General features: G+C 35.3%; 1 protein-coding gene across 4 annotated transcripts in view; it reads right to left on the bottom strand.

Moving 5' to 3' along the window:
- The window catches only part of LOC115215791 (ATP-dependent RNA helicase HAS1), a 33043-nt gene that overhangs the window by 15439 nt on the left and 165 nt on the right, over nt 1-17439 (bottom strand). Inside the window, exons 2-8 of one of the 4 annotated variants that reach the window (XM_029785091.2) lie at nt 11168-11206; nt 9255-9299; nt 7749-7835; nt 6702-6743; nt 6229-6426; nt 3445-3604; nt 1090-1190 (exon numbers count right to left, since the gene is read on the bottom strand). In XM_029785091.2, coding sequence (XP_029640951.1) covers nt 1090-1190; nt 3445-3604; nt 6229-6426; nt 6702-6743; nt 7749-7835; nt 9255-9299; nt 11168-11192 — 658 coding nt within the window. In that variant the 5' untranslated portion in view covers nt 11193-11206. Of the gene's footprint in view, nt 1-1089; nt 1191-3444; nt 3605-6228; nt 6427-6701; nt 6747-7748; nt 7854-9254; nt 9300-11167; nt 11207-17439 lie in introns of all 4 variants that reach the window. The other 3 variants (XM_029785090.2, XM_036506159.1, XM_036506158.1) reach the window with 3 other exon arrangements.

A 17439-nucleotide genomic window follows, 5' to 3' on the forward strand; every position in this document is an offset into this window, starting at 1 on the left:
GGCAATTGAAAAACAAGAGAGTTTCTTAGCTAAGCTGTGCATCTTTTCAAGAGTCATCACTACCAAACGCATGGAACAGACAAAACCAAACTAACAGAGTGCCATTGTCATGCAGGAGTGTCCTTCATTTCCAATTTTCCATAACATATATCTGGCCATGGGGAAATATCACCTTACTTAGAAACAGGTGAGGGTTGGCAACAAAGAAGGGCATCAGGTCGTGGAAAGTCTGCCTGAACAAATTCCAGCCAACCAATGAGAAGCATGGACACAAGACAATGATGGCAATGGGAGCTAATGGGATTCAGAATTTTCAGTTAAAACCATTTGCCCATTTTACATGTTTTCCCGTGACTGCATAGGTTAGATAATTACATGATTTGAGGAATTATTTTATAGTCAAAAGCCCTTCCTGACACTACCCCTTATCTGTTTTCCAAGTAAGGAATCACTTATCCCACATAGCTTCAAAAGATATCAAAGTGCCCAGATGGTTCAACAGAACCAACTGGCAACACACCACCACCACCCACAGCATTTTCAGACAACCAGTTGCAAATGTATACAAACACATAAATAAAATGGTCTTCTTTCAGTTTTAGTCTACCAAATCCACAAGGATTTTGTCAACCCAGAGATATAGAAAACACTTTGCCCAAAGTGCCACACAATGAGACTGAACCAGATATGAATTTCTCGACCAACAACCAGACCTGCACATATCTAAATTGATAAGTTTGAACTTCTAAATGAAGTATCACTGACATTATAGATACCTATAATTTTCCAATAATTTTGATACTTATGCAACAAGTTTGATTTCAAGAAGTTTATCTAGGTGCATCATTAACCCTTTAGCATCCAAATTACAATCAATGTAATGCTTTTGAATTAACCATTCATTATTTTTTAGATTTGAGACTTTGATGAGGTAATACTTAATTTTTAGAATAGGATTATAAGTTTAGTGTGAGAGACCAGGTAAGGCCAGTTTGGACATAAAACAGGTAGAATATTTTGGCTGGACATGGTCAGCTTAAATGCTAAAAGGTTGAAGGAAAATGTTACTGATAAAGAATTACAACTTACCATTCCTTGGCATGAATTTCAGTTTGTACAAGAGTTCAACAACAGGAATCAGAAAAGCTAATGTTTTGCCACTTCCAGTTTTAGCAGCTCCCATCAAATCTCTAGTTAGATAGAAAAATTAAAGGAAATTAATCAGAAATATTTCAATCACACGTTTTTTTTTTAAAGCATTTAATTATCAATAAATGAAGTTAACCATCATTGTCATTATTTAATGTCCATTTTTCATGCTAGAATGAGTTGAACAGAGTTTAACAGCGGCTGGTAAGACCAGGGGCTGCACCAGGTCCTATAGTCAGTTTTGACTTGGTTTCTACAGCTGGATGCCCTTCCTAAATTAAACCAGTCCAGAGTGTACTGGGTGCTTTTTATGTGGTACCATCAATGTTTCTTACATGGCACCAGCACCCACACCAATGCTTTTTATGTTGCACCTTGGTTTTAGGATCTCAATTCTGTTGTGATGGGTGAATCTTCTCAAGTACATCAATGCAACAACGTTTTTGAGATCGACCTCCAATACTTTTGTCTTATTTTTTTCCTGGGTCTCCCTCTTCCACAACTTCCCTCCACTTTAAGTTATCAGCATCTCTCTATGCAACTGTCCTCATCCACCTGCATAACCTGACACCCTGATTACCTTTAGCAGAGTCGACTGTTACAAGCATTTGAGCCAGAACTCTGGTTTGAGGGTGCCTTCCTCCATCCCATCCACCAATCTATGAGGCCCTGTACAGAGTACTGCATGTTCTCCAGGCCATAAGAAAAAACAAACCTCAAAAGACAGTCTACCCTCATTCAATTTTTATTCAGATATTTTCCACCACTATCTGATCCTTAAGCAACATAAATAGAAATACTTATTATTCCTCTATCTTCACAAGCAAATATTTTACAGAAAGAAAATCATACATAATTCTGATAAATTTTACGAACAAGTAAGATGAAATGAACTGACTACAATTCAAATGTCTTAGTTTCTAAATAATTGTTCATGTGAAACTGAGTTGGAGGATAAATAGGTGCATGAGAGTCTCTCCAGGCCAACCTACTTCCACACATTGAGAGACACAACTCTGGTATTACAGACATGATTAGGATGTAGCAGGGAAGAATACAGAGTCTTAGTTGGTCATACCTAGGAATCCAGCAGGAAAGCCTAATAACGGCTGCTTCTAACAGAACCCTATTGAGGAGGTGCCTGAATAGTTTAATACAATCCTCCCAGGAATAGAGGGCAAAGAAGATGGCTGGATAGGTAGCATTACTAAGTGTTAATACTTACAAGGAAGATGACAAATACCTATCTAAATTCTAAAAAATTGTAAATTTAACCTAACACAAAGTGTAAATTTCAACTGATTTTATCATCATCTTAGATTACCAAATTATTCGTAACAGGTTGCATCTTGATCCTTCACCAGTAGCTACATTTAAAGAAATGCCCAAGACTACTTGAAACTGACTTGCTTTTTGAGTGATTCTTTAATTTAATTAAAAGTAACATCATCCTCATTGTTTCAATGTCTACTTTCCCATGCTTGCAGAGGTCAGATGAATTTGTTGAGGCAGATTTTTCTATTTCTGTCATCAACCCACACCTGTTTCCAGCTATGTTAATATTTCTCTACGGCTCAACATGTTTTCACGGAAGACTGGATAAGAAGAGCACTTGCATGACAGTGGCACTCATTTAAAACACTCATGTGATGTCATAACAAGGAGACACCAACTCATACACACACACACACACATATATATATATGAAATAGATTTCTTTCAGCTTCTATCAATTAAATCCATTCACAAAGCTTTGGTTTTCCCAGGGCTGTTGTAGAAGGCATTCGCCCAAGGGATCACATGGTGAGACTAAACTCAAAACCAGGTGGTTGAGAAAAACCACAATTAAGTCTGCTCCTATAACTTACAAAAATAAAATCCCCATTACTTAAATAAAATATAATATAGCCAGTAAATTTCAAAAGATAAATCTCTGAGATTCCCCAGTTATGCTACAATTTTAGAAATACATCTACTGTGTGTGTGTGTGTGTGTGTGTGTGTGTGTGTGTGTGTGTATATATATATATATATATATATATATATATACTTTATTTAAAAGCAGCAGAAATATAACAAAAGCTGTTACTTGGAGTTTCAACATTATATATATATATATATGTATATGTATATATATATATATATATATATATATATATATATATATATATATATATATATATATATATCTAACTTTAAATAATCTCTGGATGAAAACAAGGCACACACACTTAATACTGATATTGTTTAATTATGTCTTCATTTTAAAAGACATGTAAAACGTAATAATACTCACCTTCCTTCAAGTAAGTAAGGAATACTTTTAGCCTGAATTTCTGTCATGTGTGTAAAACCCATTTTTTTAATAGCATCCATTGTTGGTGAAGAAACATATTTGGATAATACATCAAAAGAGTTATCAGAAAGAATCTCCGATGCCATCTGACTGCCGGGTACTATAGGAACAGAGGAAAATATAAAGTGTGATGAAATTATTTTCATTCAAATTTTAAAAATAGGTAATCTGATGATGAATGACCTTAAAGAATTCATTGCTTTGCCTTTTTTTTTTATATTTGTTTAGTAGTTTGAAAAGGAAGTGTTGCACAAGCCTATCTTGACTTGACGATTCCAAGTACATAGTCAACTTTGATAAAGGCAGTCATACACAAGTGAAACCAAAGAAAGTGTCTGAAAATGTGTGTGTGTGTGTGTGTATATAGATAGATAGATAAAACTTACTTGGAAAAGGATGCGTGGTGCTCGATCATATAATATAAATATATGCATATATACATACATGTATGTACATACCTACATATATATGTATATATACATGCATATATGGGTACAGGACATCAAAAAACGTTGAACACAATGGGGGGGGGGGGACAAACACATATATGATGGGCTTCTTTTAGTTTCCGTCTACCAAATCCACTCACAAGGCTTTGGTCAGTCCAAGACTATAGTTGAAGACACATGCCCAAGGTGCCACGCAGTGGGACTGAACCTGGAACCATGTGGTTCATAAGCAAACTACTTACCACACAGCCACTCCTACCTGATAAATATTTAAATGAAAAGGAACTCTTTGCCAAAGAACAATCTGTGTATAAATGGTGACATCACTGAGTTGGTTATAGTAGCAAACCAAGATCTTCAAAAACCCAAAGAAATTTCCAAACTACCATTACAAACCAAATTAACAATTGTTTAGATGCAAATCAATTCTGATCAAAGACATTCTAGCCATAATCATTACATTGGATGGAGCAGGCATCTGGAACTTCTTTAACCCTTTTGTTACTATATTTCTGACCAAAATACACCCCTCATGAGTTTCAATTAAATTCTAAAATAATCATGAATTTAGGCTTGTTTCATTAAATAACTAACTTTTTTACATATCAAGATATTAATGTGATATTTGGAACATAATTAAAGAATGGGTTCTTAATCAATTCTATTGCATAACTTTTGTCTCAAAGTGACTTTAATTACAGGTAAATTGAGCAAAAGGTAAAAATATTAAAATTTTGTTTAAACATCACCATAGAAAATGAATCATCAGCTAATATTCAATTGGGTATGCAACAAAATTTTGATAAAGAAGAATTGTGCACATCACTAGATTATCAGTTGAATTTAATGCACAACTGAACAGGTGTACCATAAAGGTGGAATAAACTGAAATACTGGAATCCACCTAAATCTACCGCAAGTTTGACCAAACTAAAGAAATCGGTCAAAAAATAATATACGGCCCTGGTTATGGTATGGAAGTGATAACTTCCAGACCACATTGTACCCTAGGCCATGCTGACTAATACTATTTTCCCAGTATAAAACCTAAATCCACAACAGTACCCAGTATTCGCTTCACAAATTTTCCAAACTTTGATCCCCCATTTTGTGTTTGTTTACAATCTGCGTAAATTTGTTTCCGAAGTGATCACTTCAAACAAGCATACTGAAAAAAATAAAAGTCTAATGGTTTCGCTTCCTAAGAAAGACTATAGATAAACTCTATCTCCTCAGAAAAATTGCTAATAAAAACATTTTTAAAGTTTTTACTTCATTCCGATGTAAAATTGTCTTTGCTGTCGCTATCGCCGCTTTGTTTCTTCGGAATCGCTGCTTTTCGGTTCGAATACCGAAATATCCTATTCATTCTCGTACACCATGTACTTTTGCACCGCATTCATTCTTTTTCTCGATATCTCCCTATTTTCCATTGAAAAAGCTCTAAATTCAGAATCAATGCTTGATAACATGAAACTCCTATCCATTTTCAAAGTTGAAGAAAAATCGATGCCGAAAAAAATCTCCCAAAATTCACTGAGTTAAGATATCAGGTCAAGCAATGTCGGATACTATAACCCAACTATTTACAAAGTGAAATCATGTGTTTTAACGAGTGTACCAACGAGATTTGGGTTCAAATTTACATTTAAATAACAATAGGTTCTCTCAGCCGGGTTGGTATTATGAACCAAAAACTTTTTCGGCCGGTTACAGCTGGGTTAGTAACGAAAGGGTTAATTATCCTTTCAACTGTTTTTAAGACTGTAAGACATGATTAGGTTGCTATTTCTGACAACTTGCGCAGCCATGTATAGACTCATCAAACAGGGAATTTTTCCCTTATCATCATCATTTTAAAGTCCACCTTTCTCTACCAGAACTTGGATAAGTCTAACAAAGTTTATTGGGGTAGATTTTCTATGTTGGATGCCACCCCTTACTTGTTTCCAAGCAAATATTTCCTCGTGATCAGATGCATTTTAACAGAATACTGGAAAGGACATTCATTTGCAACAATTACCGGATGTCAAGACAAACACACGCACACAAACACGATGTGCTTCTTGGTCTTTACATATAAATATAAATCTATTTCAAACAATTCATTGCTTATAACATGTCTTTTGTTTCCCTGTATATTATTTAGTTGCTGTCTACAAGATGCCATTTTAATAAGATGTTCAAGTGACGGAAAACACCGATATCACACTCAGAAGAATTTATTAGGAAAGTTTTTAAGAGGGTGTGTAGAGAAAGAGTAAAAAAAACTTACAAAAACTGTCATGTTGGTCTTCAGGTTCTTCTTCAGTATCAAGATCTTCAATGTCCTTTAAACTCCCTTTGGAGTAAAGCTGTTTCCCAGAATCTGATGCATTTGGAGAATTTTCGACAGTATCAGCTTCAGTCTCAATTTCAGATATAGGTTCTGCTTCTTTTGAATTGGAAATCTTACTCGGTTCTTCATTTAAAGCTTGAAATATGAAAAACAAGTAAACATTACATTTAATACTTCTGAGGAGACATCTGTACAAGCAGGACCCCCCCCCACACACAAAAAAAAAAAAAAAAAACTACCATCAAACAATTCCTTATATGAAAATAAGGGTTTTCACAGGACAAGAATCAAATTGTAAAATCCTGCCTCAAATAGTTCTATATGGAAAAACAAATTTTAAACAAACAACTGAAACTAATTAAGAATATTACAATGAAGTAATTGGTTTCCATTTATTCAAAAGTGCTCACCTTGTTTTTCCTTCTTTTTCAGTTTCTTCTTCCTTTTCATTGCTTCTGAAAAGAATGTGTATTCACTTTAATAAAAGAACTTCTAATAAGATAAATGTTTTATCCTTCCCTTGTTTCACTCATTGGACTGTGGCCATGCTGGAGCACCACCTTGAAGGGTTTAGGTGAACAAATCAACCACAATACTTGTGTTTTAAGTCTGGTACTTATTCTATCATTGAGTTTTGGGAAAGATTTTTTTTTTTGTGGAATTCTGCTTCAAGCACACTACATAACCCCTCATGACATTTTTTTAATATTTTTTGAATTTCCAGAAAATTTTTGCATATTTGTGTTCTACACACAAGAATTCGTATTCTATGAAAAAAATCTCTTTTTTTAATCTTTTGAATTTAAAAAATAAGTATGCGTTTGGAACTTTAAAAAATTTTTTTTTTAAATCAGAGTTTAAAAAAAGGACAGTCTGAATATTTTGCGTATTGTGTTTATCGGGAGAAAGATATTGAAAACCATCAATATGTCAGAGTGACAAAGAAGCAAGGAGGGTATCAGGAGGTTGTGAGATGTGCCAAAAATAATAGTTGAGTAGTCTTTAAATCACACACAAAAATGTTTTTGGTTTTTGCATAATCAAGGTAGACGTTAAACGATGATGACAATAATAATATGGTTTCCTATGTGTACAATTTTCTTAAAATTCCTAAAACTAGGAAAGTTATGAGGGTTTATATGGAGTGTTTAAAGTTCAAATTCTGTCAGCACCTCCTGATGCAAACGTCTTCTTCATTCAAACACATTACATGGCCATAGCAGCAGTCTTCTCCCTTGCACACTACATCTGATGCTATACACCCAATTTTTCTATCAAATCATTTACAATCTATTGTAAACGAACACTGACATTACCCATCCAGCAAAGCATACTACCTTCATTTCTTTCAAGTCTTTGCATATCCTCAGTAGACAGCCTATGTTTCACTACCATTAAGCATAGCTGTTCATACACAGGCATCATAAATCTGTTTGTAAAAAACAATGACTACTTACTGGAATTTATTTCAACACAAGGCTCCATCTTATTAACAACTCCATTTTCAAGTTTTTTCTTTTTCTTTTGAACTTCATCCTCAAAATCTAGAACATTGCAAAGGTTTATTTTAATTAATTACGTTGCTAAACAAAAATCGTTTTTTTTTTACATATTTTTTTAATGGTTTGATCAGAGAGGAAGGATTGAAGGAGGACACTTATTTTTTGCAGGGCCTCCAAGAGTAACAGAAGGAAAGGAACCAAAATTTATGAGTTACTGCAAGAATCACTGCACCAGGATACTGAGTTATATCCAGGCAATGGCATGACCTTTAGTAAAAGAATCCAAAGGTCAGATGATGTTAAAACCAGGCTCTACACATGTCTAACATCCAAGAACTAACATAGTCTGCCTAACCACTCAATTTTATTCACAAGGATTGAGCTGACCTGAAAATTTTATACAATATATCTATTGTGTCATTAAAGTTTATGTTCAAAGGTTTTCTTGGGAGTACATAATTGTTGTGACGCTCATGTTCTGCTGCCACCAATTTTCTTAAGATTAAGTGCATTTTCATCTTGTCATCCCAATCTTTACATTCTTTATCAAAGATTTGCTTGTATCTTCTGTAGTATACCTTGAAGGTAACTCCTTCATCTGGTTCATATTTGAACTCTATTAAGGAGCTTGCAACATAGTCTGGCGAGAACATTCTTTTCTAAATTTCCTGATAACTTCACTAATTGTAGCATTTGTTGTTGTTGTTGCTTCTGTGGTTGTCCTTGCAGTTGAATCTGCTGCTTTTGTTTTTGCAACTCAAGCAAACCAGCCAACAAATTTTCCATAATTCTTACGATTTCATTTTCCCCATAAAATTCGCACAAAAACTTTGTTAGTTTGTTAACTCTGCCTGAGTTGTTAAAATCCTCGAGTTTATTAGTAAAACCAGTAGACATGACTATTTCTGATTGCCTGCTACTTCTCTTTTGTGACAGTGACTAGATTATTCCATTCATCATGTGGGAGGGGGGTGTACCATTATTCCTAATTCCCTACAACAGGAAACAAAATAGCAAATATAGCTACAATTGTATTATCACAAGTGAAAAAATGAGAAATTTTACATTGACTTTTGCACCATCCATCTGGAAATCAAAGATGTTGCTGAACCACCTGCTTCTTTACCAAACATTTTAATGAAGGTAAATTCCCAAATTGCACCACATTCCACATGAAAACAGCTAACTTTCATATTAGCATAGTTCAAATTGTCTATGGTATAATCCTTTTATCAAATATAATAGTGCTTACAGAAACATCATTTCAAACTATACCTTTCAAGTTAAAGATCATTCCAATCACATACAAGAAATTTCAATTCTTGGAAATGGTAGGATATTCATATTTTTAGTGGTTTCTTTATTTTTTGCTAAACGATAAACAAAACCTGTAACCTTTTAAACAGCAAAAGTCTTTATAATAATAAAAATTAAATAACAACAGAATTATTTGTAACTAACCATTTGTTTTAATCTGTTGCTTCCTCTTCTTATTCAACTTCTTTTCTAGAAAGAAAAAAGAAAAGATAATTAACTGAGACTGAATATACAACACACATCTTCAAGACTGTAGAAAGAGTAGCGGTGTTAACCAACATTCCATGTCAGAAAATTTACTCCGAGAAAGAAAACCTCTTGGAAAGCATGTGAGGGCAACAAAAAAGGTGCATCTTACTTTAGAAACAAAGCCATGATAATATGTATTCCTCCAACCCATGCTAGCTGGGTTAGAAAAACATTTTAAATGAATGAATGTTCTCACTCATCAGTCATCATCATTTAACATCTGTTTCCCATGCATGGTCTGGATAGCTTGACAGAAACTGGTGAGACCAAGGACTGCACAAGGTGCCATAGTCAACTTTGACTTGGTTTCTACAGCTGGATGCCCTTCCTAATATGAACCACTTTACAGAGTGTATTGAGTGCTTTTTACAGGGCCCCATCACTAATGCTTTTCACATGTCACCGTACCAGTGTTTTTTAACAAAAACACCAACACTTGTGGACCTCACAGTTAAGATGAAAGCATGGACAATGTGCTGAGAAGCCTGTCATCGTCATCCGTTTTCCATGCTGGCATGGGTTGGATGGTTTGACTGAGGTCAGCAGAGCCAGCAGCTGCACCAGGCTCCAATCTGATTTGGCAATGCTTCTACAGCTGGATGCCCTTCCTTGGCCACGTTTGGATGGTGGCTTTTATGTGCCAACAGCACAAAAGCCAGTCAGGGGACACTGGCATCAACCACATTCAGATGATGTATTTTATGTGTCACCGGAACGGGAGCCAGTCGGGGAGCACTAGCCACAGCTGCGATTTTGGTTTTGACTCAACAGGTCTTCTCAAGTATATTATATCACCCAATGCATCAAGGGTACTCTTAAATGGGACGGACATGCAACACTGGCATCGGCCATGGCTGCAATCTCACTTTAGTTGTCAGGTGTTCTCAATCACAGCATATCTCCAAAGGTCTCAGTCCCTGTCATTGCCCCTGTGAGGCCCAATGTTCAATGGTCATGATTCACCATCTCATCTCATTTCTTCCTGGGTCGACCTCTTTCACAGTTAGGGAGTGGCACTTCCGCACACAGCCGTCCTCATCCATACGTAACACACGACCATACCAGCGCAGTCATCTCTCTTGCACACCACATTTGATATCCAACTTTCCTCTCGGGGTGCTTACACTCTGTCATTACACATCCAGCAAATCATACTAGCTCCATTTCTTTCAAGCCTACGCATGTCCTCTCAGCCTATGTTTCACTGCCATGTAGCAAGGCAGTTTGCACACATGCATCATACAGTCTACCTTTCATCCTGAGTGAGAAGCCCATAGTTGCCAGAAGAGGTAGGAGCGCCTTGAACTTAGCCCAGGCTATTCTTATTCTAGCCACTACACTCTCAGAGGAACCACCCCAACAACAGACATGGTTGCCTAGGGAGTAGAAGCTACTACTATCTTATCCCCGGCATGTGATGGAATCTGCTTTCTATACAACTTCAGTGTTAACTGCCCGTGCATCAGCCTCACACAAAAATTATCTTCCTGGTTAACCTTCCTTCGATATTACTGCATCTTTGGACCCTGCCAAAGGCTTTCTCCAAAGGCAAGTGACAAACTGGCAGAGTTGTTAGAGAATGCTTCACAGTATTAGTTCTGGAGCTTTCAAATTTTGCCATACAGATCCAAGGTAATATTTGGCTTGCTCTTCCATTGAAAGACATTGGTTATATGGGAAAATGCAACTTGCATGCATAGGCAGCTACACAAAAAGAACCTTGCCCAAGCCTACATATACAGGTGCAGATATAGTCAACACTAACTGATAGACGTCCTAAATATATAACGGAAATTATTATTACTTACTTTTCTTTGTAACTTGATCTTCCATAATTAGTAATATATCTGAAAATATGAAAAGAGAACAGGCGTGTTATTAAGGTTACATGAAGTTTACCAATTAACATACCAATAATTAGAGTTTTATTTAAGTCTTAAAAATGGCATACCACACTTCGTCATCATCATTGTTTAACGTCCATTTTCCATGCTAGCATGGGTTGGACGGTTCGACCGGGGTCTGGGGAGCCAGGAGGCTTGACCAGGCTCCAGTCTGATCTAGCAGTGTTTCTACAGCTGGATGCCCTTCCTAACGCCAACCACTCCGTATGTAGTGGGTGCTTTTTATGTGCCATGGGCACAGGAGGCTGGCACATGGCCACAATCGGTTGTTGCTTTTACGCGTCACCGACACAGACATCAGTCAGGCGGCGCTGGCGTCTTCCACGTTCGGACGGTGCTTTTTACGTGTCACCAGCATGGGTATCTTAACTACAATTTCCATTTGATTTTTATTTTGATGTAGGTGTTGACACTAGTTAACAACTTTGGTAAAAGAATATATATTACAGCAACTTTACTCATATATAATACACAACTAAAACCTTCACCCTGCCTGATATTTGACTGTGATCACAAATATATAATCCAAATTGTGTTTCAAAGCTCGATTTTCCTCTTCTGCAACAGAAAACATCAAATGTGAACAGTTTCTGACACTCTTTTAAGTGGCACAGGTACATTCCATATAAGAATAACACATCTGCCATTAGGGACCCCCAAAAGAATCAGTTGGCAACCAGTCAAAGCATTTTTCAAAACTGTTTTAATCAGGTTTTAAGCAAACAAAACAGACTTAATTGTTAGCTGGGAAAGGTATGGTTAGAGACATTAATGGTAGACGAATAATGTCTCGTTCTTTAAATACTGAAAAACAAAGCTACTGACATCATAAAGAAAAAGATGTAAACGACTACAACAGGGATTGAAGTGCCCGTTAACTTGCAGCAGTTAAAGAAACATTCGGCACAGGTTATACTGAAACTTCTGTTAAGCATTGTATTTGTTATGTAAATATTCCTATTGCTATATCTTTCTGAATTAATTTACCTTATAATAAATGGTATCACCAGTAGTATTAGAAATGGGTTTGACTGAATCTGGTTCTGAAACAAGGTCTAGATATTTTAAAAGAAATAGAAAGACATGTGACACTATAACAAATAATGTAAGACTTAAAAGAACAGTTCTATATTTAACCCTTTCGTTACCAAACCGCCCGAAACAAATTTTGGTTAATGTGACCAAACCGCCCGAATTTACCTATTCATATTTAAATGAGAATATCAGAGCAAATCTCTTTAGTACATTCGTGAAAATACGTATTATACTTCGTAAAGAGTTTGACTACAGTTTTGTATAAAAATCGAAGTGTAATTTTAATTCCGTGAATTTTGGGAGATTTTTTTCCGAAATTTGTTCCTATTGTGTTTTCAAAATTTGTAATTCTGACAAAAAATGGATACGAATTTCATTATATCAAGCAGCGAGTCAGAATTCGAAGGATTTTCTACTGAAGACCTTCATAAATCTAACTCTATGACTGAAAAATAAAAGCATGTGGTATTTGATAATGAATCTGATGTTTCATTTTCCGAAAGTGAAAACAGTGAATCCGAGAGCTCCGACAGCGATAAAGAAAATGAATTGGCACCTGAATGGAGTGAAAATTTAAAAACTGTTTCTTTCAGTGATTTTTCTGAAGAAACTGGACCAAGCCACAGACTTTCCCAGAAGAGTAAAGCCTTAGACTATTTCTTTTTACTTTTTCGAATGAGCCTATTTGAAATCATTACAGCAGAAACAAACCGTTACGCTAAATGTAAACAAAGCGAAAGAAAGGATAGTTAGTGGTTTCCCATAACCTTAAATGAAATTAAGACCATTTTGCCATAAATATTATTATGGGTATCAGAAAGGTACCCAGAATAACAAATCCAATCGTAAAATTTTGTATACCCAATTGAATATTAGCTAATAACCCCTTTTCTATAGCGATGTTTGAACAAAATTTTAATAATTTTATATTTTGTTGAATTTACCTGTATCTACCTGCAATTAGAGTCACTTTGTGACAAAAATTATAGTATAGAATTGGTTGAGAACATTTCATTAAATTATCTTCCAAAATTCACGTTAATATATTGATAAATAAAAAAGTTATAGTTGTTTAATGAAACCAGACTAAATTTATGATTATGTTAGAAATTAATTGAAACACATAAGGGGTGTATTTTGGTCAGAAATATAGTAACGAAAGGGTTAAGAGATGAGGAATTATGTACATTATTTACATTTGATGGATATTTGTCCTCATCTTGTTTGTTGTTAACACAATGTTTCGGCTGATATACCCTCCAGCCTTCATCAGGTGTCTTGGCATATGGCATAGTGGTTAAGAGCGCGGGCTACTAACCCCAAGATTCCAAGCAGTGACCTGAATAATAATGATAATAACAACAACATCGAAAAATACCTTAGGAATGAGAACCCAAGTTCGAAATTTTCCCAAGACACCTGATGAAGGCTGGAGAGTATATTAGCCGAAACGTTGTGTTAACAACAAACAAGATGAGGACAAATATCTATCAAATATAAATAATGTACTTAAAAAGAATTTGGTCAATGCTGATCAAACCAAGTTTATGCCTCCATATCAAGAATCAGAGCTCATCATTTTTATAACAGATCTCTGCAAATTTGATAAGCTTGGTCAAGGCAACCAAAATTCAAAGACAATACAATTGCGTTTCATTGAAGATATAGCAGACAGCTTATACAACCTTCTAGATCTATAAAGATCGAGAAAAGTGGAACAGGTGCAGTTGAGAAGTATATTACTTGCTGCACCTGTGAATTTTATACATGAAATGATATTGTGTTTGAAAAGCCTAAAAATTGTAGATATCTATAATATAACTGGAAGAAGAAATATTTTAAATGCAAAACTGTGGGTTATAAACTTGCATTTATTAAAGGGAAACCTCCTGCATTTGCATAAATGTGTAAATCATGAACCAAAAAGACTAAATGTTTGTACCTTTCGAAAGAAAAGAAATTTATGATATTAGGTCTGACACTGAAATGTTTACACTACATGGCAAGGTGAGAACCACCTTATTGTAATTTATAAGGAACAAGGTCCATTTGGATATGCAAATGGATACCAATAATAATATTATCTTAATTCCAAGGAACTTTTACATACTGTAAAAACCCATGTAATTTGCGCACCTGTGTAACTTACACAGGTGATTTTCAGGACAAAAATAGTTAGGAAAGCTTCTACTCATGTAAAATTAGCACCCAAAAGTTTTCAAAATTGTCAATATAGCCAGGGGAAAAAAGTTTTTAATTTAGTTGTATTTAGCATAAATTCATTTATTTATGATTAGATTTTATTAAATAAAAATAACTTCTGTTTAGCAGGTATCACGTTGAAAGCATTTGTGTTGTTTATAATAAACTTTATTTTACATTTCTTGCCCACAAGAGATTATGTCCGATCTTTAGCATACTGCTGTATGTCTTCTCAAATCATGATCACAGGAAAAGTTAAGAATTACCAACAAAAACAAAGCTGATAAATACGCACAAGTGTTGCAAATTAAGTTTAACTACCAATAAACATCAGCTTGGATGACACTTTACTCAACCGACAGAGGAAGGTGACTGATCAAACTGATTATGTAAACAGAATTCTCTTCCACCAATTGTTGTGGGAACCTTTGATATGGAGTATCGAAATTTTAATCCCTTTCACACTTATAAAATGTCAAGCAAACTTAATTTGTTATTACCGTTATTGTCAGTATGGGCAGAACTTATGAATCGTTTACTGTGAAGGAGAAATTAAATATGTTGAATATGCATTTGAATGTGGCGAAAGAGCTGCCGGAAGGTATTTTAATGTTAATGAAGCCAGTGTTCGAAATTGGCATAAACAGTATGACAAACTTAAAACTGTGCCTAGTGATAAACATACAATCAAAATTATCCATATCATTACATTTTTTTCAGTCAGAAGTATCCATATCACTATGTATGTCCATGGTACTCCTTTGCGATAGGTAGAAACTCCAAGCAATGTAAAATATGGCCTCGACTGTGTTTACTAGCATGAACGTCAGACTTCAAAAAGTAGTTAACCAATATACCATCCAGCATAAATAAAAGTCAACTTCATTACATTTAAGCCATTAGTTTATCTGAGATTAAATGAGTCAACTTCCGGTACCAATGTTCACATTATGTACATCTTTTTCCAACAAAAGAAATTTCAAAAAAAATTCTGGAAATGATCTACTCATGTAATTTATGCACCCCCTAAAGTTTATTTTTATTTTTGCAAAAAAAGTGCATAAATTACATGGGTTTTTACGGTACTCATTCCTCAATCAAAATCTCTCAATAGTCAGACAAACTTTGCCTTGATCATGGATCAATAATTAAAACCTTAAGGCTTCTCTGAAGCTACCCTAGGAAAAGCACTCAATCAGAAATTACACAAACGTACACCCATTATCTTTCATATATTCGTACATACATAAATAAGTTCTTTGTGAGCCGCTCTCTGGCTTTATATAGCTATGGTGCAACCTCACCTGGAATTTGCATCACCAGTCTGGAACCCCTATCTTGCCCAGGATAATAATCATCTGGAAGCCGTTCAGCGATGTGCAACCAAGAGAATACCCTCCATCAGGCATTTGCCATATTCTGAATGCCTTACTTCCCTGGGCATGGACACATTGAAACTCCAACGTCTGGCAGCTGACTTGGCAGACACCCATAAAATTATTAACCATCTTACAAACAATAACTCTGAGCACCTTTTCAAACTCCATCTGTCTAACACCCGTGCACATGTTTACAAAGTCAGAAAACAGCACAGCTCCCATGACTTTCGGAAATATTTTTTCACGCTAAGTGTTGCTGAAGCATGGAACAAACTGCCGGCATCAGTTGTTAGTTGTCGGCGCACTGCATCCTTCAAAACTTCCATGTTTCCTGAGATTCGCCAACACTACACATGATTTTCTCCCCTCCATACACACGCAAGCACGTATCTGACTCATACACTGTTCACCTTCCAGACATTTGTACATTACTGCATGTGCTTTATATGCACTTTTGACAAGTTGTGGTGCACCTGAGCACTGTATACAATGATTTCATTATTATTATATACATACCTCTTCTTTGTATTTATGTATGTCATTATTTAGTTTTATTTCAAGATTTCTTACCAATAGAGATAGAGCCAGTTTCTAACCTAGATCCAAGGCAGGATGAAATTTGAAAAATTCTAAGTTTGGGAGAAAGGGAGGTTGAGATAGACATTTTAAATCTGGAAAGGGTGGTTAAAAAAAAAAAATTCGGAAAAAGTTCAAGATTTTAAATTGAGGGGAAGGGGAAATGTGAAAAATGTTTAAATTGAAGGAAATGGGTGTGGTGAGTGATTTAGAAATGTCGATTTGTGCAAATTTTTCTTTGCAGATTCGTATTCCCCGTAGCCGAAAAAGAAAATTTTTTTAAGGGGGTTGGGGAGGGCGGAAGTCTCGCCTGGATATGGAAATATATTGATTTAACGCAGAGATATATTATTGACATCAATACGAAATAACGATATTTCGAACTTGGTGTGCGTCTGTGTCACGAAAGTAAGAAATACAAATATTCTATAATCACATGTTGATCAGTCCCTATCAGGCTCATACCGACCGCTCAATAGGACCACATTGTAATTTGAAGAAGATTTAGGAATTTCTAAATCTTCTAGGAAACTTAGAGGCTTCGACACTACTTAAATACAGAGGCCCTGATGCATCTACGTAACGATGTTTTTACAGTGTACACTCGTAGGGTTAGAGTTACAGAGATGCGTCGGACGTGAGGTTTCCACGTTGGTTCACATCTAACACGTTTCAATATATCTCCAAGTTTGTTTGTTTTTTATTTTATACGAAATAACAACTTTATACATAATCATTAACCAAAGATGTTAACCTTAATAAAGAAAGAAGCTGCTTGGTTTTAAAATTAAAAAGACAAAACATTAAAAGCAATGAGAAATATTTTTAAAAATGACTCGTAGACTTAATTTCCAGAACACGTGTAGCTATATAGGTTAGTCAATAACAAACTGAAAATTATCATGAAGAACCACATATAACTTTGGAACTATACTGGTTAAATAATTTTAAAAATCATTTTCTGTTTCAGGGTAAATAAAATTA

This window comes from Octopus sinensis, linkage group LG9 (genome assembly GCF_006345805.1).
Source record: "Octopus sinensis linkage group LG9, ASM634580v1, whole genome shotgun sequence".
Taxonomy (NCBI): domain Eukaryota; kingdom Metazoa; phylum Mollusca; class Cephalopoda; order Octopoda; family Octopodidae; genus Octopus; species Octopus sinensis.